Source organism: Lycium ferocissimum, unplaced genomic scaffold (genome assembly GCF_029784015.1).
Source record: "Lycium ferocissimum isolate CSIRO_LF1 unplaced genomic scaffold, AGI_CSIRO_Lferr_CH_V1 ctg2593, whole genome shotgun sequence".
In the NCBI taxonomy this organism is placed as follows: domain Eukaryota; kingdom Viridiplantae; phylum Streptophyta; class Magnoliopsida; order Solanales; family Solanaceae; genus Lycium; species Lycium ferocissimum.
Genome location: NW_026722588.1, coordinates 17,424 through 43,386, shown reverse-complemented (window position 1 = coordinate 43,386; position 25,963 = coordinate 17,424). Strand labels below are relative to the sequence as shown.

Below are 25,963 nucleotides of genomic sequence, written 5' to 3'. Positions count from 1 at the left end.
TTTCGTTAGCTGAAAATATATTGTATCTTTAAACCGCAGAAAAATAAATGGGAAAGTTAAATTTAAACCCATGTTAGTATAGGGTCATTGGATCTAATTCAGACTAGTACATTTTAGACGAAAAACTTGCACTTTTGTCCTTCAAGTGGGATGCATGGTCATTAATTTTTGTCCTTCGAATGGGCTGATTTACTCTTTAGCAATCGAATTTATACTTAGCGGGCATAAATTTTTATTTATTCTCACTTCACAACATTATATTTCAGTATTTTTCATGTACTTGCATTCACTCATGATCACAATATAGCAAGTCACGTCTCAATCACCTTATTTTCAATCAGAAAGAAAAAGAAGGGCTATGGATCTTTTTTCTATTATGGATCTTTTTTCTATTTTCTACATCTTTTTTGAGAAATTAAGACAAATAAATAAAGGGAACTTAAGCAAGCTAATTAACTTGGAATAAACTGAAATCTTTACAATTACATGTTCGTGTTGTATAGCAGCAAATTGTTGAAACTCTGTTCAAATCGTTGGCTCGATAGAAATATAATTTTTGGAGTACAAACTATTTTTTCCCTTAAAGGTTTAGATAAATTAGAGCTACTTCAACAACAAAAATTGTGATTGCAGTACTTTTTACATAATTACAACTATGTAAAAGATCCGAAAAACTTTAAAAATCGAAATCGGGTTGACACATTAATATAAATGATTGTCCGGCTTTATATTGGGATGGCATCATCGCTCGCAATTTTAGGAAGTAATCAAAAGGTGTAGGATTACTTTTGATACTTAAAGTTGATATGTCCTTTGACTTAGATAATATATATACAGTCAGACCTCTCTATAAAAGTATCCGCATATAACAACACCTCTTATATAACAGCCAAGTTTTTTCAGAATAGATTTTTTATGTTATATTTAATTCTCTATAACAAAGATTTTACCTATAACAAAGAACAACCAACTTTATAACAGTATACTCTTTGTAAAATTACCCCCATATATATAACAACTATCTTCTTTTTTTGGTAATATAATTAATTAACCATCTTTATAAAAATAGAATATCTATGATTACCAATAATAAATAGAAATTTTGATCAAATATTTGATCATTTAATGCACTATTTATGACAAAAAATATATATATATATATATATATATTTATATATCATTAAATATATATATATATATATATATTCAATTTTCCTTCGTTATACAAAGTGTGATTAAGCTTAGAATTTGACAATTAAAAATGAAAATTAGATTTTATACATCTTTTTTGCCAATAACAGTGAAATATTATTTAAATGTCAATGCTGTTATAGGTGTATAACATCCATTCTCTAAAACAACTGAAAAATTTCGGACCCAACCATGCTATTATAGAGAGGTTTGACTGTATTTATAAAATTTCTAGATGTTGCAATCTAAAGTTGTACCCCAATTTGATAATTAGTTTTGATTTGATGAAGGGATGATTATAGATATTTCAATACAAATTCATCTTATTCTTCTATCTAATAATTATTTCAAATTTTGATGCACTGATGGCCTAAAGGTATGCACGCTCCGATATATTTACTTTGACTTGAACCTTGTGACGAAGCAAATCAATACATAGTCAAATCTCTCTATTTCTCTATAGCGGACAAGTTTTATTTGTATCCGATTTTTAACTCTATATTATATTATATGTTATTCATAACGGCATTATTTCACTTTAGCACCCAACCAATATCCGGAAAAACGACGTCGTTATAGATACGTCTAACAGTACTCATATAATGCCAAATGAAACACGGTATTGGGGAGAAAGGTCATATTTTGTACCACTAGGTATATACACCAGTGTTGGTTCCTCATCGAGCACAATTGCACAATATAGACCAATGCTGCTATTACTGGGAAAATTATTTGAAAATCTGTCTCTGTTCCCCATGTATGTATATATATATATTACTGGGAAAATTATTTGAAAATCTGTCTCTGTTCCCCATGTATATATATATATATATATATATATATATATATATATATATATATAAATGCTGAGAAAGCAAGTTACATGGCTATTTAGTATTTATATTTAAAGACAATATCATAACAATCATATATGTGTAGAAAGTTGGGTATCTTATTTTTGAATAAACTGAATGGTGTGTTAACACTCAACGCACCTTACCTAGTCAATTGATTCTTCTAAAAATGTGAATACATTCAAATATCTCTATAATATTCTCGTATGTCCGAAATATTTTTGCCTGTTATAGCGATCGAATGTTACAGACATATAATAACATTTGATACTTAGATATTATTTGATTATCAAAGACAAAGAATTACGCTAACAATTGCTTTTTCAAATTTTTATGCTATAAAAGCAAAAAAAAAAAAAAAATCATTTCAACTTGAAATCTCAAAAGATACTAAAATTCACAGGAGTTTTTGGTTCCAGATTCTTCGTTGGGACTTATAAATATATTAAATATGTGGGGCCAATAAAATTAATAGTTAATAAATTATTTTTTTAACTATTACAAAATAAAAATACTATAAGTAGATACTTTAGGAAGAATGATACAGATTATAGAGAGGTGATTTTTTTCCTGAAGGTGCACCATAATAATAATGGTGATGCGGTGATAAGTACAAAGTCGTTATAGATAACACAAAAATTAATTAAATTAAAAAAAATTGTCTGTTATAGTAAAAAGTTATTACAGTAGGTGAATGCTATCAAATGATCTTATCGTGAGATTTCATGTTGTCAATTTAGAATTGATGTTCCTGAAAAAGAAATATTTTATTCATTTGACAAAAAATAAAGAGATGTCAAAATTTGATCCTCTTTACCACTGTAGGAAGAAGGGGAAAAGGGGGAAAATCTTTAATATTGGCTAAACTGAGAGCTAATTATTACTTTTATAGTTGTACATACTATGCTAATTCAATCACTGTAATTTAACTAGATCTAATGTTTCTTAATGTGACATTAAATTGAATAGGTACCTAGATATAAAACTAGTATATATAGATGATTGTAAGCAGGTTAGACGTAATTTCAGACCTAATCAAGCAATTAGAAAGAACAAAAATACTTCAATACCAATGGAGAAATTCCTCAATATTCTCCTTTTGATTTCAATTGTTTACTCAATTTTGCTTGTAGCTTTGGGCAATGCACCCCTTAACTCCACTTATATTATGGAAGCCAAAAAAAGATTTATGTCTATTGATCCAACTAAGCTTACCGATCCTCCGATGCCATCACATACTTTTACCATTTATAATAGCGATATATTTGAAAAATCAAAGTTCAAGGATTACGATTCGTTACTTGAAAGTAGGATCACTCATTGTCAAGATAGAGCAAATTATTTGGCATTGATTTCCGAAAATGGCAATGCAATTGGTGCGAATGAAACTCTGATGAGGCCGCATGAGAGCAGGGCTCGCGAAAAGGTTCCTAAAACGACAAGTACACATTTCATAAATGGTGGGTATGTTGTATCTTTTACTCTTGGCACTCAGCAAATTAAAAGTTACCTGCTAATAGACACCGGAAGTGATTTAGTTTGGTGGCAATGTGGTCCATGTAAGGCCAAAAGTTGTTATGAGCAAAAAACTCCTTTATATGTTTCAACCAATTCGAAAACATATCGAAAACTCGATTGCGTTGTAAAAATTGAAAGTTGTTTAATCGAGTCCTCAAAATATGAATGTACTCCGTTCGGTAATCAGTGTCTCTATGATGTTAACTACGGAGATGGAGCAAGAACAAAAGGTTGGATAGCGGACGACGTGATTACTTTTGTTTTGGACCAAAATCCGGTAAGGATTATTTTTGGATGTGGCAAAGATCAAACGAGTGGAACACATTTTAGTGGTGAATATTCTGGGATTGCTGGCATTGGACGTAGACGAATGAGTGGTGGATATTCTTTACCAACGCAATTTGAGGCGGACATAATGTCCATGTGTCTACCGCGATTTTTTTCCGAGAAAGGATCGTCAATTAGCTTCCACAAAACGTCCTTTAAAAAAACAACATCAGCAGAGCTATTACCAAATTTTGCATTCCCTTCATTTTATTTCGTCAACCTGTATAAAGTTTTTATAAACGATAAGGAAATTCCACTAAACCCATCATTGTGGAATTTTAGATATGACATGACTGGTGGGGTCATTGTTGATACAGGAACAACTTTTACCCTTTTTCCTCAAGATTTTTATACTGAATTTCGTTACATATTTAGACAGGAAGTACAAGATATTCCTATGGATGCTCCATTTGGAGCTTTTGACACTTGCTATGAAGCGGATCCAAGTGGTCCTGAACCAAAATTTCCCGTTGTGAAGTTGTACTTTGGCAGGCAAGACCCGAATAACTTATTGCTGCTCACACAAGATCGGGTTGTGCTGCACATTAGAGGGAAATATTGCTTGGCTTTTCTAGGATGGCATCTATCAGTCACAATTTTAGGAAGTAATCAACTCCAAGGTGTAGGATTAACTTTTGATACTTCAGCAAATACTTTGTCCTTTGACTTGGATGCATGTGATTGAGTATCTATAAAATTTCTTTATGTTGCAATATAAAGTTGTACCTCAATTTGATAATTAGTTTTGATTGATTTGATGAAGGGATTTACAATATTTCTATACAAGTTCATCTCAAATTCTTTTATCCAAAATTTATACTCCCTCTGTCCCAAATTGTGTGACACACTTTTCTTTTTAGTCAGTCTCAAAAAGAATGAAACATCTCTTTATTTGACAATAATTTAAATTTAAACTTTACCTTTTATACTTAACGAGATTTTTTGAATTAACCACTAAGTAATACTTAGTGGGCATATATTTTATTAATATACTAAAACTCATCAGCAATGTTTGAACAAATAACGAAAACAAAAGGGGAAAGAAAACTCAGCACATACCAAGAAATAGAAAAATCTAGATCAAAGTCCGATCATCTTCTCTGGTTGCCGATCCACGAATCTTCGAACATCTCAGCTAGTGGCTTGATCTCCGGGGAGTCTTCTGCAACATCTCCCTTTAATAAATTTTTTAGAGCTAAAAAAACTTTGATGAGTATCCTCTGTTTCTTAGCTACTTCTTCACTGCAAGATTGAAGAAATTCATTTTCTATTCTTTGTGTTTGTTGTTTGGATTCTCCTTGTGTTGATCTGATAAACCAGTTGGAAAATCTGACTTACTAGGCTCCCAAATATGAAGACCATAAATCTAATTTGTCATGTGTAAGTAGTAGTCTAAAATCTTTGGTTATCACCACTTATATGCCCCTCAATGCTCTCACGAAGGACATGGTTTTTACCATCAGGAGTATATCTCAGACTATAGACTAACCTAAGTATCACCGACAAGATTTTACTCTAGTTTCGTGCATATTCAGGAAAATTAGCGAACAAGAACTCCAACTTTCACATGATAGAGCTTAAATTAGTGACTAGACAGTAAGACCTGGTCCTCTAGTATGAAAAAATCCTCAATACGTTGAGCCAAAGGCTAATACCACACATTGGAGATATGTTCATACCTGAGTCTCAGTGTCAAACTTGTTCATCACTGTTTCCTCTGTTCTGCATACTTCTAATTCTCAGATTTGGGATTTGTTACTTATGCAAATTGATAATTCTCCTCCCTGCACTAGGCAGTTCAGAGAAATTGTAGAATTGCTGGGTACCTGCAAAATCAAAAGCCAAGTTAGTTAAAAAGTTTGCCATTGAAATGATCTTTCAGCTTCTTAATTTTGTCCACTTCTGAGCTGGTACACCATGGAATTTCCCATATGCCATCCACCACCTTTTGTAAGAGTAATGAATCAGTCTCCAATATTAGTGGATGGATTTCTTGCCTGACACAATACCTCAAACCCTCCAGAGTTGCTCTTGCCTCAACAACTATATTAGTTGTTTCTCCAATCACCTCACGTTGAGCATAAACGATATAACCTTGCCCATTCCTCACACAGAATTTATAAGAACTAGGATCAAGGTTACCTCTAGATGCCCCATCTGTATTGCATTTGAACCATCTATCTTTAGGAGCTTTCCAGTAAACCACCATAGTCAACATAACTAGTTAATATCTCTCCAAGTAATCAATCATATCTGGCCAGAGGAAAGGAATGTCCCTTAGCCAGGGATATCTTTGCTTTGCAAAATAATGTTGACACACAATTTCGTCCCTCCTCTATTCCAATTTATTTCCTTGGGCTTTTTAAATTAATTAAATCTAAATATTTTATTTTCGCTACTATTTGTACTGCTATCTTCACTATTTTCTATCAACATTACTTTCATTACTTGATCACAATTTTAAATGGTTCGTCATCATTTCATTTTAGAATTTGTACTCGTTAAATTAATTTTTACTTTATTAAATCTTTTACATACTAATTATTATTTGTCTTCGCGTAATATATATTGTATTAGTTACTAGTCATTAAATTAGAAGCCCGGGGTAATTAAAACGAGAGAGGAAGAGATTCATGATTTGCAACCCAATTCGTCAAAATTGAGCCCACATTTCGGACCCGACGGACAAACATTAACAAATTTTCGGCGAAATTTCACCTTTTGAACCCATTACCCGACCCGACCCGGTCCAGCCCACCTTCCCAAACAAATCATCAACAAAACCTAATCCTCTCTCTTTCTTCAACCCTTCTCAGCCGCCTCCTCCTACACTCCTCTCACTCTCTCTCCTTCGTCTTTCTCACCTCTCTCTCCTCCATTTTCGGCTAACATACAAACCCCTTTCACCCTCACAGACTTGACTTCCCATTTCCACATAACAACGTCCCTACCTCTGCTTTGCTCTGTCGTTGACAGAGAGAGGGCCTTCTATTTTTCCGCTTCAAACACAACAAACCTCCAAAGGGCAGAGAAAATCGATCCATTTTTGGGATAAATCTGCAGCAATCACATGCAGATAACGGGTCCATTTGACCAGCTTCAAAGTCATTCAAAATCCCGCCCAAAACTTGGAGCAAAACAAAAACCCAAAACCCTAGAAATCACGGTATAAATATTCGTGTTTTGATCCAAAGAAGGAGGAGAGAGTACCTTCACTCGACCAAAAAAAAAAACCCCTTTGAAAATATCTACATTTTCCAACAACTGTATTTTGAAACAATTATTTTTGAAGCACCAAGTAGGTTACTGTTTTTCTTTTAGTCCGCTTATTACTTTAAATCGAGGGTAGATCGGAGACCTCGACGTCCCACTTCACTGCACACACAAAAGGTAACATTTTATCATGTTTTGCTATTTTAGTTTATATCTTTCTTGACTGTGATGTAGTGTGCCCAGTCAATAGTTTGTTTAGTTTAAAATATTAGTTGCTTAAGCATGATTATTGTCCTGGCATTTGTTTCAATTTTATGGAAGATTGATATGATTTATTCTGGACAGTACACTTAAATAGGAGACTTGTTTTAGTTATGTAGATGACCAATGGACTGCCACATGATTGTTTGAGTCCTAACTTGGGTTGTGTAACTTGCTAATGAGGGTATCTTAAATTTCACTGTCTCTTTTAAATATTTGCTTGAATCATGGCTTAATTACCTAATGTGAGTGATGCTTGACTGTGAGACTCAACATAAGTGACTTGAGTGACCTCTAGTGGTACTGTTTAATCTTGTTTGAACCTTTTAATCACTGCTGCTTGGATTACAGGACTTTTACCAGCTTAAATTAGATGAAACTGTGGTAACTTATTTGAGTTGGTCTAGAAGATTTGTTGGTTTATTGGTTCAAGTACACTGATTTGAGAATTTATAACCCACATTTGATCTGAACATGCTTGCTCTTTTATCATGCCGATTGTATAGGTCATAGCTAGATTAAGTAAAGAGTTATAGTTGGTCCAAACACGACTTAATAATGTCTAAACATGCTTATACAAGCCTTAAGATGTGATCAAGGTGCCAGAATATGATCGAATGAAGTCTGATTATGCTTAAGCCTGTCTAACTCTGTATAAACCTGTCTGAACATGCCTGAAATGGCTTTCAAATAATATTGTTTAACTCTACCTGAGTGTCTTAAACTGTTAATGAATCTATGTTGGTTCATCTTAGTCTAATCTTAAAGAGGTGTTAGCTTGTTGGTCTGGGGTGTGCTGTTCTGAAGGAATTTAAGTTCGGGTTAAGAGGTAACTAAAAGTGAGGGAAGCCATTATGCTATTTCTCCAAATAATCATGTTGCTTAAATGACATTAGGCATAACTCAGGCTTATATTTCAGCTTTAATTTGTCCATGTCCCAATGTGTTGCGTGTGTAGTAGTGTCTCAGCTAAGTGCCCATAGGATACTGTTGAGCTCGCTCTTGGCTGTGGAACTAGTGTTAGTTTGGTTCTCGCCCACCATCTGTTTTTTTTGCACGCTACATTTCAGGGGACTTTAAGTTTTCGTATGCTTATTAGTGCAATCAAATGCTGCTGGTTTGTTTTTCTTCTTGTGATAAGGAAAATGGTTACGATGTAATGTTCTGTTTGACCATTATGAACAATCTATTAAACTTTGCCTATTAAAGTGCCCTTTTGAGTTTACATTTTGTATGTTTGACATTGTCCGTTGATTGTCTACTAATCCCTTTTCTTTTATTTTATGCATGACTATCGTATACGAGTCCAAGCGACTCGTCACCTCCTGCATTCGGCATTGGGCTAGGGCCTAACAAAATTTCTACCCTCTGTCCGGTCAGCCACCTACAGCCAAGGAATGTATTCTGGGCTGAGGCCCACAACAATGGCGATAGCAGCAGTAGTTTCACGATGGGCTGAGCCCATTAATTATTTTTTCTCCCCTCTCTTATTTACTTTGTGTGTTAACTAACATTTTTATTTATTTTGGTTTTCTTAGTTAGAATGAACCTTGTTAGAATTAGTGGATTAGTGTTAGTATAAGGGGTGGTTAATTTAGAAAGGGAACCAACAATTAATCCCATAAGATTCAATTTCTTCTTTTATGTTTAAGTTATTTATAGTATCCATAATATTCACTTCTAGAATAATTGACAGTATAAATTCATATTTTCGAATAAAGGAGTTATATTCCTATTATCTTAATTTCGAAACATCATTAATATGCAAGTACAAATTCAAGTATATTTTATAAATAACTCTTCAAGTTTGAATCAATTACGTAGACTTTTAGCTAAGCATAGTTAATAAAAAATAATAGTAAAAAGGGAGAAAGAAAACTCACTTCTTTTTTGAATCCTATTTATACACCTAAATTTTTCTACATTGCTATATTCATATAATATAGTTTATCCAAAGTTCAAGACTACTAAAATCTCATCTCAAAAACTATTACTTATAAGTAAATTATCATACTTTCTACAAGTTTTATTTTAAATTACATTATTCCATTTTACTTTAAACTTTAGCAATATTTATAAGTTATTTTTTTTAAAACTTTAAAATGTCACACTTATACTTAGCCTAATTAACCCTAAGTCCGGTCGGTTAACTATTGTTAATGGAATTTAGAGGATGCCTAATACCTTCCCTCTAGGTTAGTTGAACCCTTACCTAGATCTTTTCGGTTTCGTAGACTTTAAAAATAAATTAACTTTAAATAATTACTTTAATTAACCTTAGGTGCCCTAATTCACCATAAATAATTAGGTGGCGACTCTTAATTTTAATTAACCCCGGAATTACCGGGATGTTGTAAACTATTTTGACCCTGGTTAAAATAGGGTATGACAAATAATACAAGTTATTGTTGATCTCATGGACTACTCTTCTGAAGCTAACATTGCCCCTATGTTTAATAGTATTTCTCCTTTTTCATAATTCCAGATAATTATTGTTGGCACAGCTTGTAGAGTTGGCTTTAGTTTCTCCCCACACTTTATTTTCCACCATGTTCTAATCACTAGATAATGTTGAACTAAAGCTATTTGTACTCCTGCTGCATTCATAAATACTTTCCATATAGCTGATGCAAAATTCCTTGTCAAGAACAAATGTTGAACAATTTCTTGATGAGAAGTATTACAACAGTAGCATCCAGAAGCAACTGCAATTCTCATTCCCATTAAGATGTCATCAGTAGGTATCCTGAATTTCCACAATCTCCACATAAAAAAAGACATTTTATTTGGAATTCCCTTGATCCATAGTTGCTTAAAATCCTCTTGCACCTGGTCTTTCTGTCTCAATAATTCCCAAGCACTATTGACTGTAAATTTACCTGTACTAGTAGGCATCCACCAAGGCTTGTCCCAAGTACCTTGCAATTGATCAATGAAAAGCTCTGATTTGATGTGTTCTAGTATATCAGATGGAAAAGCCTGTTGTAACATTTATAACCACACAAATATGTTTGGCTTGTTTTTGTTGGGGTATATGTCATTAACTATGCGTTTAGATATGGTATATTCTAACAATTGTCATGGTTAAAAGTCTAAGTGGGAAATTGTTGGGATATATACTATTAACCATGTGTTTGGATATAGTATTTATTATAGAACAATTATTTATTCAATCTTAATAAAGAGTTAAATATATTATATACTAGTATGTGTGTCCTTTAGTCATCAGTAGGTAGACCTCTGAATACACCCTTAGTGTTGAGCAGGTGCAACATGGTGTTATTTACATGAAAACTCGTGTTCCCTTAGACCAGAGGTGGGCAGATAGCGGCTGCATACCCAGTCTCCTCCACCATGCCATCATCGGAATCGGTATCCGTCATTTCACCTGAATTAACACAATTAACAACAAAAAAGTAAGAAGAGAAATAAAGACTAAAAGTAGAGTTTTACACTAATTGGTAAATTTCTAGACCGTATTCCCCGGCAATGGCGCCAAAATTGATAACGTCCAAATCCACTCCTCAAGTGAGAAAGTGTACACGGTCGTATGCAATATAATTACCCAATTATGAGTCACAGAGAACAATATAAAGGCGATCAAGCAAGTAAGAGATTTTCACTTTCTACGCTGAGCCAAGCACTTGATATATTTTGATTTTTTTTTTTTAGGGAGATTATAACTTATGCGAAAATGTAAACTAACTTATGCGAAAATGTAAACTAACCTAGAAAGCAAGTAAAATGATCAATGGCCACAAGCATGGATACAAGGAACTCTCAAGTAACGATCAAACATATTTTATGATTTTACAACTAAGAGCGAGTCTAAGTTAATAAATAAATATTTCTAAAATCTCATCGAAAGTCTTCCAACCAAATCAATGAATTTCACCCTAAGCTTTTCCAAGCCTTAGAGTGTGATATTAAGCACAACCAATTAAATCTCAAGTTAACTTTTCTATTCCTAGCTCAAGTTATTAGATGAGGTTTAAAGCCCCAAATCCTTGTTAATTAATCTTTCCCAACCTCAATTTTCATTTTTCGAGCTCAAATCGAAGTAAATGAGCGAGTCTTAGGGTTAGCTAATCCTTTAATAAACACTAAAGAACAAGATTAATTAAAGAAACAAGGACCCACTTCATTAGAAATAAAAATCATTCAATACATAAGCAAAACAAGAGATTTAATTCAACACTTGATAATGAATATTCTCATAAAAAAGATTCAAGTGAAAGAATAAAATACCACACACTTAAATATTCAATACATAACAAGGAATTGAAGAAAGGCTAAGAGTTCGCTCATTAAAGTGCTCTAATCTTCTCTTCCAAAGTGTTGGTTGATGAACCCTAGCTCCTCGAGCTTAAAAATATGGCCAAAGATGAAAATAATTTCTCCCAAGTCATGCTCTTATAGCTCCCAATATTCCCACATTAAAATATGACCAAAACAGCCCCACATTTTCAGATTTGTAGATCTGACCCATTTTTCCACATTTAGCCACTTTTTTCGTTTTCTTCGACTTGGCCTCTTTTGACTTGTTTTCATTTGGTTTCTTTTCCGATCAGTTCTAATAGCCTATTTGGCCAAGCTTTTTTTTTCTACCAAAAGTACTTATTTTTTCAATAAGTGCTTATTTTAAAAAAAGTGAGGTGTTTGGCCAAGCTTTTGGGAGAAAATAAGTGCTTTTGGGGAGTAGCAGAAACAGTTTTTCATAAGCTAAAAAAAATAGCTTTTGTCCAAAAGCACTTTTTTGAAAAGTACTTTTGAGAAAAATATACTTAGAAGCACTTTTTAAAAGCTTGGCCAAACACTAATTGCTGCTTAAAAGTACTTTTTAAATTAATTGACTAAACACAAACTGCCTTTAGCCAAAAGTACTTTTGAAAAAAATACTTTTTAAAATAAGTTGTTTTTATAAGCTTGGCCAAACAGGCTATAAATCACATAAACCTGTAAAATAGAAGTAAACAATATTAAATGCACTACTTTATCAATCAAACATAGCAAAAATCTAAGATTAAAGAAGAGATAAGTTGGTAAAATACCAACTTATCAATAGGAAGCCTCGTTATTAAATCTGTGGTGCCTGCTATGCCTGAATATTCTAGAACAGGGAAAATAATATTCTTAGGAGGCAAGGAAAAGTCTACACGTTTTTGCTGGAGTTTTATGCCCCAAAAAATGTGGCTATATATACAAGGCTTTTCAGCCTTAAAAAAAAGAACTTTTCCTAGCTGCAATACTCATCACTCGGGTTTCTAGTTCATAGAATACTTAGGTTAATAGCTGAAGACTGCAGACCGTAAAATGAAGAAAGATCGCGTGGATGCTTGAAGGTTCGAATTGCGATCGCGATCACACTTTAGAGATAAGTATCAATTTTATGTTTGATTAAAATCTTGATTATGTGTAGTCTATATTACATGCAAGTTTTGCTCCCGGCTATTTGCTTCCATTGTTTATGCCTATATTCCATCAATTTTGGACCCCAAGATTCAAAAGTCTCCATTTATTTCTTAAACTTCCTGTCCAGTCAAACTACATCACATAAATTGGGATAGAGGGAGTATTAAATTTTGATGCCCTGACGGCCTAAAGATGTGCAAATCTTGTGAGGTGCGCTGAAATGTTTTCTTTGACTTGAACTTTATGAAAAGCAATAGAGTCAGGCCACAAGGGACTATTGTATGCAACCTCAAATAATATTTATTTTTAACCTAGGTATTTACTTATAATTTAAATAATTCTATATGTTATTAAATATTATTATTTAAGTTCATTACTTTTATGAATCTATTAAAAAATTTAACACTATATATATATATATGTTTTTTTTTTTTTTTTTAATTTTTTTATTTTTTATTTTTTATTTACGATTGGTCTTAATATTACATGTACTAAGTATGTTTGTATGTATGTTTATGCATGTGTGTCGTATTTAAGTTTCAGTTCTCTTATTCTCAAATGTCCACATGGATAAACAAATTTTGATTGTCATTAATGCAATATTTTAGAAATTATATTTAAAATTTACGTACAATATAAATAGATAAATTTTTTAGGAGTTTGTTATAAAATCTATCTCTGTTTTAATTAATTACTTTTATAATACCTACATTAAAATATGCTCATAAAGTTAACACTCTCTGCTCTTTTCACTTGTGTAAATAGATATTAGAGTTTTGATTGTTATTAAGAAAATTAAATTTTCTTATTTTTCTCAATAATTTCATTGTGGAACTTCATTAACTTATATATTTAATATTTCATTAGTTTCTCTCCCTTTGCTTTTTTACCTCAGAAATAATATTTTTTTTCTATAGGTAAATTTGTTACATAGATTAAAAAATATGATTTTAAAGAAGTAAAAAAAAAAGATAATGGTAGATAATGTAAGGTAAAATAGGAATTTAAAATAGTCAATTTCGATAAGTTTGATTTGTAAAGCAAAATAAGTGAGTGTAAATGATTTTTCACCCAAAATAAATAGGTGTGAAAATCTGATCCTTTTTGCAATTATGGAAAAAGGAAAGAAAAAAAAAAGGTAAGAAATCTCTGTCTCTCTTGGAAATATAATTCAGTTTCTAGTTGTTCACACTATTGCTTTCCAAAGACACTTGAATCTTGATATTTGGCACAAATATCATGTTTTGTGTCATTTACATCCTACTCTTATGACTTTTATCTCTTAATTCATGATGCAATTATCGTATTTGAACTTATGTCGTTATATTTCATGTGTATAGGTACGATGATGACAAACGATGGAAAACTGTGCTTAAAGTGATTGATTTTGGAGTATACGACGATTAGACGAGGTGTCGAGTCGAAGACCACAAAGGACGAACTAAAAGGAAAATAATTCGACTGAAGGGTCCGCTTTTCTTCCGCATCGCGTGAAGAAAGCGGACAAAACCAGCTCCAGGCATTACCATGGATGCGGAAGGAAAGCGGGAGGCCTCAGTACATTGCGCGATCCTTCCGCGATGCGGAAGGAAAGCGGGGTTCTGCGCAAGCTTTCCCGGTTCGACTAGGATTAGGTTTACTTATTTTTTGTTTTTACCCTAGACTATATATAGACGTTTTATTAGCTGAAAATGGTGTGCTGGGGATTATTCAAAGACTTGTAAGCCACCGTTCTATTTTCTCTCTCTAGGTTTATTTTATTTTTCATCTTTTTCAACCCTAGATTATTCATGAATTCTTTTGTCTATGATCGAATCATGAGTAGCTAAATTTCTTAATTCTAGGGTTGTGGCGAAAGACTTGAAAGTTGGTTTGATGACAATTATTATCTATTGATTTTTCATATTTTGGGTTGCTTATTTATTCTTGATCTTAATTGTTTGATTATCTGGCCAATAGTTAGACACTATCTGTGGTGCGCGAATTGGACTTGAGAAAGGGAATTCACGTACGTAATAAGAATAAATAGAGTTTGTTCAATTTAATCGTTTCGCTACTGAGGATAGAGATATACCCTTTAGCCCTACTTAGTTGAATACGGAGAAATAAATGCGTTCTTGTTACCTCTGATGACCATAGAGATATAGGCGTTATAGTAACATCTACAGGCTTGTGAGTAGTTCGAGAGAATATCATAAAGTATAATTAACCCGTCAACTAGTAACCCAGGAAGTAAAATAGGTTGAATTGTCCGAAGATCAACTGGATTGTCGAAAGCCATGACCCTAGATCTTTCTCTCATCTGATAATTCTTACAATCTTTGTCAAGATATTCCCAGTCACAAAAACACCCATCACAAATTGTTTAATTTTCAGTTTTAGTTTAGTACAATAAACATCTTGATTTTCACTTTCTTGAATAGCTTCATTCAAATTTGAATTAGTTTAACAGTAGAATCTAAGTCTCTGTGGGATCGATATCTGGACTTAACAGTCTATATTACTTGTACGACCACGTATACTTGCGTGTGCGTTTGGGAGCAACAAATCTAGTTAGTTACCAAAAGAAAAGAGAATTGTATCTCTATAATTTGACTTGTGATGTTTCTTCCTATTTTGACATATAATCGAATAGGTTACTAGTTAAAAAAAAAAAAAAAAAAAAAGTAGGTTACTAGAATCATGAAATATAAACTAGTATATGTTGACACCCAATTTTGTCCTTCCTTTATTCCAGTTTTATTTCCTTGGGCTTTTAAATTAATTAAATCTAAATATTTTATTTTCACTATTATTTCTACTACCATCATTACTTTCATTTTCATTATTCTACTACCAATATTAATAGTATTACTTTATCACAAATTTTAAAAGGGTTCGTCGTCACTTTATTTTCGTTAAATTAATTATACTTTACCAAGTCCTTTATTTTCTACATATTGATCATTAACCATCATAGTATATATATTATACTAGTTACTAAATTAGAAGCCCAAAAAATAATTAATATGGAAGAAGATTAAATCAGCCCAATACCCATTTACCCGACGACCCGGCCCACACATTTTATTTTCTAAACCTAAAGGCCCCTCTTTCTTTTCCCTCTCCATCTCTCTTCAGCCGCCCCCCTCTCCCTCGTTTCTCTCTCTCTCTCGTCCCTTTCACCTCTCTCTACTCTCTCTCTTCTCATCGTCATCTCCACTCCCTCTCTCCACCGTTTTTGGCTAAAACACAGTGAATCTTTCGCCATTACAGGCTGGTTATCCCTTTTTCGTGAAATTTTTTTTCTGCACTGTCGTCATCTTCTCCTCTCCATTACCAGTAAAAGCTGAGCCTACTTTCAACAATGGCAGATATTTGCCCCCCCCCCCCCCCCCCCCCATTTTCGTGTAAACGTCTCCTTCTCTCCTCTTCAACAACATGGTCAACGAAAAGGGCCAAAAAATACCTCTGAAATTTCTGAAAAAAGAGATCAAACTTTAAAGATTCGGTTCGAAATTCAAACGGATATATCACTTGAAATACCGCTCATTTTTGAAGGACTAAAAAGCCCTAAATCATCCTATAAATACATCACTAATTATTCAGCCGAAGGGGAGTTTTTTTTTGGAGCCGCCTGAAAACCCTTATGCATTTTAGTCACCATATACGAAAAAAGGGGAAGAGTTCTTTTTCAATAGCCATAACATCATTCTAAAATACGGTTAAGATATTGCTTTACTTTCATTTTACATTCAAATCTCCGGTTTTTATCGGGTCGGGTTCGTCGAGTTCGATCGTAGATTCGAGACCTTGACGCCCCTTTCACTGTACCATAAAAGGTAATCTCTTCTTCGTCTTAGCTTATTTTCATTCTAGTAATTTAGTTTGTTTATGAGTTTTGTGAGAATTGATTCAGTAGTAGTTTTCGTTAATTTAGACAGCCTACTGTGTTAGTGTAATTGGAGATACGTTGCCGATATTTAAATAATGTTCATGCATTGCTAGTTTAATTTGATTTTCGAGATGTGTTAGTTATGCGGTATTCTGTCTTGTTGAAATTCTGTTGGTCGAAATTCTGTTAGCATATAGAAACCATGTCTTAATGCCCCGTTATTACTATTTATGATTCGAGAAAATATGTCTGTGTCTTCTTATTTCGTGTGGCTGCTATAGCCGAAGAATTGCGAATAGACATTACGTTCCATGTCAAGTTTCATGTAAAACTCATGTTTCTGAAACCTCGGCCATTTCTTATTTTGTTAAATGTAAGAATGGATATAGAAATTGGCTTAATTGTTTTCTTATCTGGTTGAGTGCGCTGGAGTGTTATATCGAATAGAGATCATGTTTTAGGATCCTCAAACGATATGTCATTTGAGCCAAAGTAATCCTCCCATTTCCCTCATTCCTTTTGGTTCTGTTCAATATGATGCTTAATACTTTAACTTGCTTCAATTCTGTTTTTGTGCTTCATATCTCCAATCATTTTCTCAGTTCTGTGTTTCTGTTTTGTTAGAGTTCAACATGTTTTAATTGATTTTTGTAAGCGTTTTGGCCCTACTTTGTTTTGGTGTATGAACTATGAAATACGATATAACAAACTACTCCTTTTGAACTGAGTTTCTGCCACGATTTAGGTTAAATTTCGGTTTTGTTTTTGAGCTGAATTATTGTTGAATGTTGAGGTTGAAAACACTGCTTTTAGATTAATTTGGCTGCTGAAGATATCCAACAAGTGCTCATTATACTCGCTGACCATCTAGACACGAATCCAGATAATTTTGGACTCACCCTGGGAATCATTTTGACTTATGGTGTCAAAATAGTGAATTGGTTTTCTAAATGATATGAAGTTGGAACAAATGGTTTTACTATAAAATGCATCGCTAACCTTAGGACAAGGCCCTCTGTTTGCCAGACCCGTCACTGTGTTGAAACCTGTTTCCGCTATAATTAGTTGCTGGTCCAAAATGTCATTTTTTTTGCTGCGAATTTTGTTATTTAAGGTTGCATTGTTTGGCTGTTCACTGTTCTAGCTTGAGCCTACACTGTTAGAATTATTTTCTGCCTTCTTTTTGAGCTAAAATTATGCTGTTTTGGGGTCATGTCGCTGCCCGCGTTTAGGGTGGTCTGTTTATTATTATTCACTCATTTGGAAACTTTGCCATAATGTCTATGCTGTCCGTATGTATGTTTTGGTTTCCTAAATTGTGGTGTGGTTGCACTTGATCTCCTTCATTAGAGGAATTGGTCATAACAATACGAATCCATTCCCTCCTTCGAATTTATATTGTATATGCTTAGTCGTGTCTCTTGATCGCATACTAATCCTTTTCCTTTCTTTTATGCATGATCTCGTACACGAGTCCGAGGGACTCGTCATCTTCCGCATTCGGTGTTGGGCCAAAGCCCAACAAAACCTCTCTCGAGTCAAGCCCCCATCAGCCACCCGAGGCAATCTATCAAACCCCACTGGGCCGAAGCTCAACAGCGTGAACAGTAGCAGCCCTGAAATGGGCTGAGCCCATTTAAATCAATTTTGCTTACTCTTCTATTTCATTTTTTTAAAAATTATTTTATGTGTTTGATTCGCAATTACATGACTAACACTTTAGTTGTTTTATTTGCTTAGATTAGATGAACCTTAGTAGAATTATTAGATTAGTATGATGAGAGTTAATTTAAAAGAAAACTAACAATTATTTCTATAGGTTTTATTCCTTTTACGATAAACTATTTATAGCATCTGATATTTATGTATTTACTTGGAATAGCTAATTTACAAATAGCGTAGCTATATATCTTGAGTTAATAGAATCATGTTGTATCTTAAATCTCCAAAACGTTATTAATACACAAGCATGAATTCAAGGATTTTCATAAATCATTTCTTCAAGATTTATCAAATATAGTCAATAAAAATAAAGAGAAAGAAATTCATATCCTTATAACAGCAAAGCTAGATTTAGTTTGCATCTATCTTATTAATACTATTTTAGTCAAAGTTCACATTTGTTAAAATCTATTACGTTCTTCTTCAAATTTACTTTCAATAGTATTTAAAGTTTCCTTTTATGCAAATTGGCATATCTACTACAAATCTTCTTTCAAATAACATTATTGTATTTCCATTTGAGCATTAACAAATATTTACAAGTATTTTTTTTAATATCATCATTATATTCTTTCTTCAAAACTTTAACAACCTTTATAAGTCATATTTTAAATTAGCCGTTAAAGTTCTTCTTTTACACAAACTATTATATTTTTTCACAAGTCTTATTTTAAATGACATTATTATATTTATAACTTTAACAACACTTATAAAGTTATTTTCTTTCACAGTATTACATTTACACTTAGCTTAATTAAATTTAAGTCCGGTCGGTTAATCATTGTTAATGGAACTTAGAGGATGCCTAATACCTTCCCTCTAGGTTAGTAGAACCCTTACCTAGATCTTTTTGGTTTCGTAGACTTTAAAAACAACTTTAGATAATAACTTTAAATAGACTTTAGGTGTCCTAATTCACCATAAATAATTAGGTGGCGACTCCTTAACTTTAAATAACCCCGGAATTACCCGGGATGTTATAAACTATTTTGACCCTGGTTAAAATAGGGTATGACAGTATATATATAGAGGATTATAAGAAGTGGTAAGGCATATTTCACACAATCAAGATATTAGAAAAATGACTTCTATACCAATGGGGAATTTCCTCCATATTCATCTATTGATTTCAATTATTTTCTCAATTTTGCTTGTAGTTTGGCCAACGAAAAATCTTTTTCACCCCTTAACTCCAGTTATATTATGGAAGCCAAAGAAAGATTTATGTCTATTGATCCAACTAAGCTTCCTGATCCTCCGATGCCATCCTATACTTTTACAATTTACAATCGCGATTTATTTGAAAGGTCGAAGTTCAAGAACTATGACTCGTTACTTGAAAGTAAGCTCGCTCGTGGTCGAGCTAGAGCAAATTATTCGGCATCAATTCTTGAAAATGGCAAAGCAATTGGTGCAAACGGAACTCTGACGAGGCCACACGACGTGCAGGAGAGTAAGGCCCGTGAAAAGGTTCCGAAAATGACAAGTACATATTTCTTAGGTGGTGAGTATGTTGCATCTTTTACTCTTGGCACACAGCAAATTAAAAGTTACTTGCTAATAGACACTGGAAGTGATTTAGTTTGGTGGCAATGTGGACCATGTAAGGCAAATAAGTGTTACAAACAAAACTTTGATCCTTTATATGTTTCAACTAATTCGAAAACATATCGAAAACTCGATTGCATTTTACAAAGTGAAAGTTGTTTAATCACGTCCCCGGGTTTTGAATGTTCTCCATTCGGTAATCAGTGTCTCTATGATATGAAATACATGGATGGAGCAAGAACAAAAGGTTGGATAGCAGATGACGTGATTACTTTTGTTTTAGACCAAAATCCGGTAAGGATAGTTTTTGGATGCGGCAAAGATCAAATGAGTGGAACAAAATTTAGTGGTGAATATTCTGGTATCGCTGGCATCGGACGTAGAGAAATGAGTAGTGGATATTCTTTACCAATGCAATTTGAGGCGGACATAATGTCCATGTGTCTACCGCGATTTTATTCCGACAAAGGATCAACAATTAGCTTCACAAAACGCCCTTTAAAAAAACAACATCAGCAGAGCTATTACCAAATTTCGGATTCCCTGTATTTTATTTTGTCAACCTTTATAAAGTTTTTATTAACGACAAGGAAATTCCACTGAATCCATCAGTGTGGAATTATAGAAAGGACATGACCGGTGGGGCTATTGTGGATACCGGAACAACTATTACCTCTTTTCCTCAAGATTTTTATACTGAATTCCGTTACGTATTCAGGCAGGAAGTTCACGATATTCCAGAGGTTGATCCTCTATATGATTACTACACTTGCTATAAAGCGGATCCGAGTGCAAAATTTCCCGTTGTGAAGTTGTACTTTGGAAGGCAAGACCCGAATAATTTGTTGTTACTGACACAAGATCGGGTCGTGGTGCACACTAGTGGGAAATACTGTCTGGCTTTTGAGGGATGGAAGCAATCCGTCACACTTTTTGGAGCTAATCAACTCCGAGTAGGATTAACTTTTGATACTAAAGCAAATACTTTGTCCTTTGACTTAGATGCATGTGATTGAGTATCTATGAAAAAAATTATTTTTTGCAATCTAAAGTTGTACCTCAATTTGATAATTAGTTATTATTGATTTGATGAAGGGATGATGACAAATATTTCAATGTAAATTTATCTCAAATTCTTCTATCGAAAAATTATTTTCAATTTTGATGTCCTGATGGCCTAAAGATATGCAAATCACTTGTGGCCGCGCTGAAATGTTTTCTTTGACTTGAACCTCGTGAAAATCAAATCAATACACTTCTCTATAACAGTCATCCTCTATAACAACATTTCACTATCATGGCCACGTTTTCTTTGGAATTACCGATTTCTAGTTTTATGTTATATGATATGTTATGGTTTCCTTCTCTTTTAGTGAGACATACCATCCATACATGAAAGACCCTATAAGGGACGTTCTAAATAGGCGACCGGAAAGGATGAGAAATATATGATGGAAAAAAGCAAAGTTAATCGATTGATTTTAGGTTGTAAACCTATTCATGGCGATCGCTAAAATCACCACAAAAGGGTTTGGTGGCCACTGTGATTGCCATTATAAAAGCATTGGCGCCACAAAAAGGCTTCAATTTCAATTTATGACAACTTTCAATGGTGCAACTTTGGTCAGAAATTAATAGGTGTCAAAATCTGATCCTTTTTGCAATTATGGAAACTGGGGAAAAAAGGGTAAGAAATCTCTTTCTTGGGAATTATATTCAGTCTGTAGTTGTTGTTCACACTATTGCTTTCCAAAGAGAATTGAATCTCTATAATCTAACTTTGATGTTTCTTCCTATTTTGACATATAATATTGAATAGGTTACTAAGAAAAGGTACGTTACTAGAGTCTAGAAATATAAACTAGTGTATATAGATGATTGTAAGAAGTGGTAAGAAATATATCACACAAAATCACGAAATTAGAAAAATAACTTCTATACCAATGGGGAATTTCCTCCATATTCATCTTTTGATTTCAATTATTTTCTCACTTTTGCTTGTAGTTTTTGGCAACGAAAAATCTTTTTCACCCCTTAACTCCAGTTATATTATGGAAGCCAAAAAAAAGATTCGATTGATCCAACTAAGCTTCTTGATCCTCCGATGCCATCCTATACTTTTACCATTTACGATCGCGATTTATTTGAAAAGTCAAAGTTCAAAGGCTACGACTCGTTACTTAAAAGTAGGCTTGCTCGTTGTCCAGCTAGAGCATATTATTTGGCATCGATTCTTGAAAATGGCAACACGATTGGTGCAAACAGAACTCTGACAAGGCCACACAACGCACAGGAGAGTAGGGCCCGTGAAAAGGTTCCGAAAACGACAAGTACACATTTCATAAATGGTGGGTCGTATGTTGCATCTTTTACTCTTGGCACTCAGCAAATTAAAAGTTACTTGCTAATAGACACTGGAAGTGATTTAGTGTGGTGGCAATGTGGACCATGTAAGGGAAATAGGTGTTACAAACAAAAAGATCCATTATATGTTTCAACTAATTCGAAAACATATCGAAGACTTGATTGCATTGTACAAAGTGAAAGTTGTTTAATCGCATCCCCAAGTTATGGATGTAGTCCGTTCGGTAATATTTGTCTCTATGATGTGAGCTACGTGGATGGAGCAAGAACAAAAGGCTGGATAGCAGATGACGTGATTACTTTTGTTTTAGACCGAAATCCAGTAAGGATTGTTTTTGGATGTGGCAAAGATCAAGCGAGTGGAACACCACATTTTAATGGTGAATATTATGGAATTGCTGGAATCGGACGTAGACGAATGAGTGGTGGATATTCTTTACCAACGCAATTTGAGGCAGTCATAATGTCCTTGTGTCTACCACGATTTTTTTCCCATAAAGGATCAACAATTAGCTTCTACAAAACGCCCTTTAAAAAAACAACATCAGCAGAGCTATTACCAAATTTCGGATTCCCTATATTTTATTTCGTCAACCTTTATAAATTTTTTATTAACGACAAGGAAATTCCACTGAACCCATCAGTGTGGAGTTTTAGAAATGACATGACCGGTGGGGTCATTGTGGATACAGGAACAACTATTACTCGTTTTCCTCAAGATTTTTATACTCTATTGCGTAACATATTCAGAATGGAAGCACGAGATATTCCGGAGGTTGATCCATCTGGAGCCTTCGGCACTTGCTATGAAGCGGATCCGAGTGGTCCTGAACCAAAATTTCCCGTGGTGAAGTTATACTTTGGCAGAGAAAACCCGAATAATTTGTTGTTACTAGCTCAAGATCGGTTCGTAGTAAACATTAATGGGAAATACTGTCTGTCTTTTCTGGGATGGCACAGTTCCGTTGCAATTTTAGAAGCTAGTCAACTCCAAGTTGTAGGATTAACTTTTGATACCTCAGCAAATACTTTGTCCTTTGACTTAGATGCATGTGATTGAGTAACTTTGTGAAAATTATATGTTGCAATCTAAAGTTGTACCTCAACTTGATAGTTAATTAGTTGATTTGATGAAGGGATGATTACAAATATTTCTATGCAAATTTATCTTAATCGTTTTCGCCTACTGGATTCTGGATAGATTATTTATACATATTAAAGGTGTTTTTAATACAAATACAGGGTTCGAGCCAAAGCGACCCGAACCTATAATGGTGGCTCTGCTTTTGCTTCTAGTCCACATGCAATGGTATTTCAGCGTCGCCGGTTTGGTCATCCACTCGAGCAATCGCAGCAACAGTCTGATACACTTCTTGCATTGTTGGCCTTTGATCAGGAATGAATTTCATGCAGTTACTTGCAAGTTCAAGCAGCTGCATTACCATAGCATCAAATCCTTGGCCTAAAAGTAGTGTATCCACATCAAGAGGACTTGCAAAAGAGCTGCTGGAAAAACTTAGACTCGAACAGCTCAATTATGGTAAGATTCCTTCCTTGTTAAAAGCTCGAGAAGCACAACCCCGAATCGATAGACGTCTTTCTTGTAAGTTGTAAAGTCTAAAGACTCAACCATTGGCGATAGACTCAAGTTAGAACCTATGTCATTTGGTTTTGCCAGTGCTGCATCCCAAAACTTGGATATCTTGGGATCAAGATTTGCATCGAGCAAGATACATTGTGTGCTTATGTTACTATGCACAACATGACCATGATGAAGCCATGCCAAGGCTTTCGCGATGCCAATGGCAATTTTAACCCTTAGAGCAAAGTCCAAGAGTCTTGCCTTGTCGTCGGTTGAATGTCACCACTCATGTAAGTCTCCATTAGGCCTGTATTCATAAACTAGAAGTCGCTCGTCCCTCTCAGAACAAAAGCCGATTAGAGGCACTAAATTCTGATGCCTCAAACTACCCAGAGTTGTGATCTCGGAGCAAACTCTTCCTCCAAATCCTCTAAAACCTGGAGCCTCTTTATGGCAACTGTCCAGACATTTCTGACCAGTACTTTGTACACTTTTCCCAGCATTACGTTCCCAATTTCATTGTCTTGGCTGAAATTCGAAGTTGCTTTTGATAGTTCCATAAAACTCATTCTTGGAACAATCTTCTCCAGCTTTAAAATCTGTGGAAAAGAACAATATCTACCATTAGCATGTTATTTTTCCTCTATGTAACCGCAGTTTGATTATGTAGTACTCCATCCGTTTCAATTTACGTAACATAATTTGACTACAGTTAGAGTTCAAGAAAGAAAGAAGTTTTTCTAAACTTGTGGTCTTAAACGCGGCATAACACTTGTGTGACTACAAAGCTTCTCATAAGGATAAAATGGAAGTTTTAAGTTAAATAGTTTCCACATTAGAAAGTTGCTGCCCACCCTTCTTCTTTTTTTATGGGCTAAGAAGGAAATACTGTACCATAAACTAGAACGGACAGAATACTATGTTCCTAGAGGGGAAAAAACAGCAGTTGTACAAACCAGCAAAATGTTTACCTTCGGGTCAATGTTTACTTGTTCTCTGTCAGGCCATTCACTTCCATCAATCACCATTGCTTTTGTTCTCTTCTTGATCAATAGAAGTATCTTCTTTACACCACGTAAACCGAAGAAAAAGAGATATATATAAAGTAAAGTGAAAAGCGACCAACCTGTCACAAAACCACAAACAAACAGAATACGACTGTTTGATACGCGTTCCTCTAGAGGACCTCCACAAAGTCCTGGATTATTTACATAAGTTTCAGCTGAAAAATTGGCAAAATTTGGAACTTGCCCTGTCAACATGTTGTTCGCAACATTAAATGTCTTAAGTCGATGTAACGAGCCAATTTCAGGTGGGATTGGACCTTCTAGATTATTGTTATCTAATTTGAGGGTATTAAGAAAATCACAATTTGCAATATTAGCTGGGATCGCGCCTGAGAATTGGTTGCTCGATAGATCAATAGTTACAGCGAATGTGATTAATTTGGATATATCGGAAGGAATGGTACCATTTAGCTTGTTGTTTGAAAGATCAAGAGTACTTAAAGAAGAGCAATTCTTTATGCCTCGTGGAAACTCGCCGATTAGTCCCATGTTTGCTAGAGTAATGCTAATAACTCTGTTCTCATCATCATTCCAGTAATCTATTCCTCTAAATTTGCATATGAAACCTTGTATCTGATTGTCGAAATTCGACCAAGAAGCCAACATATTAAAAGGGTCTGCCAGCGCATTGCATCTTAGAGATAAGCTGCAAAGTACGAAAAATGGTATGTTATAAATGGGCCCCAACCGGTATTAACCAATTGGCAAAAGCAGCCCAACACCATATTAAGCGGCTATGTTTGGGATCTGAGTGATAAATAGTGCTTTGTGGATCAATTGGGGTTATGCGAATATTGTTGAGAAAAGTCTGTTTCCTCTCATCCCCATTCACAGAGTCTAACTTTTCATCCTTATTCTCATTTCTATCCTTGGTTACTTGATTTTAGTATTTGCCATTGTAATTCAGTATTTTGAGTGTTATATTGTTATTTGGCTATCAGTGATTATATATATTTGTGTTGAGAATTCTGGTTCGTTACATGGGACGACTAAGTAAAGAAAGTTGAAGCTGCACATTGTGTTAGTGTAA

The 25,963-nt window shown here is 34.1% G+C and overlaps 3 protein-coding genes and 1 pseudogene across 3 annotated transcripts; 3 read left to right on the top strand and 1 right to left on the bottom strand.

Moving 5' to 3' along the window:
• Positions 1-3,117: 3,117 nt before the first annotated feature.
• On the top strand, positions 3,118-4,575 carry LOC132043574 (aspartic proteinase nepenthesin-2-like). The gene has a single exon (XM_059434053.1). It carries the CDS (start codon positions 3,118-3,120, stop codon positions 4,573-4,575), a length of 1,458 nt encoding a protein of 485 aa, XP_059290036.1.
• A 15,000-nt stretch (positions 4,576-19,575) lies between these two features.
• Positions 19,576-20,936, top strand: LOC132043573 (aspartic proteinase CDR1-like). Its single transcript, XM_059434052.1, has 2 exons — positions 19,576-20,362; positions 20,494-20,936. Exons 1-2 carry the CDS (start codon positions 19,576-19,578, stop codon positions 20,934-20,936), a joined length of 1,230 nt encoding a protein of 409 aa, XP_059290035.1.
• A 1,088-nt stretch (positions 20,937-22,024) lies between these two features.
• LOC132043572 (protein ASPARTIC PROTEASE IN GUARD CELL 1-like) lies at positions 22,025-23,344 on the top strand. Its single transcript, XM_059434051.1, has one exon. It carries the CDS (start codon positions 22,025-22,027, stop codon positions 23,342-23,344), a length of 1,320 nt encoding a protein of 439 aa, XP_059290034.1.
• A 103-nt stretch (positions 23,345-23,447) lies between these two features.
• On the bottom strand, positions 23,448-25,539 carry LOC132043571 (probably inactive leucine-rich repeat receptor-like protein kinase At5g48380; annotated as a pseudogene).
• Positions 25,540-25,963: the final 424 nt, after the last annotated feature.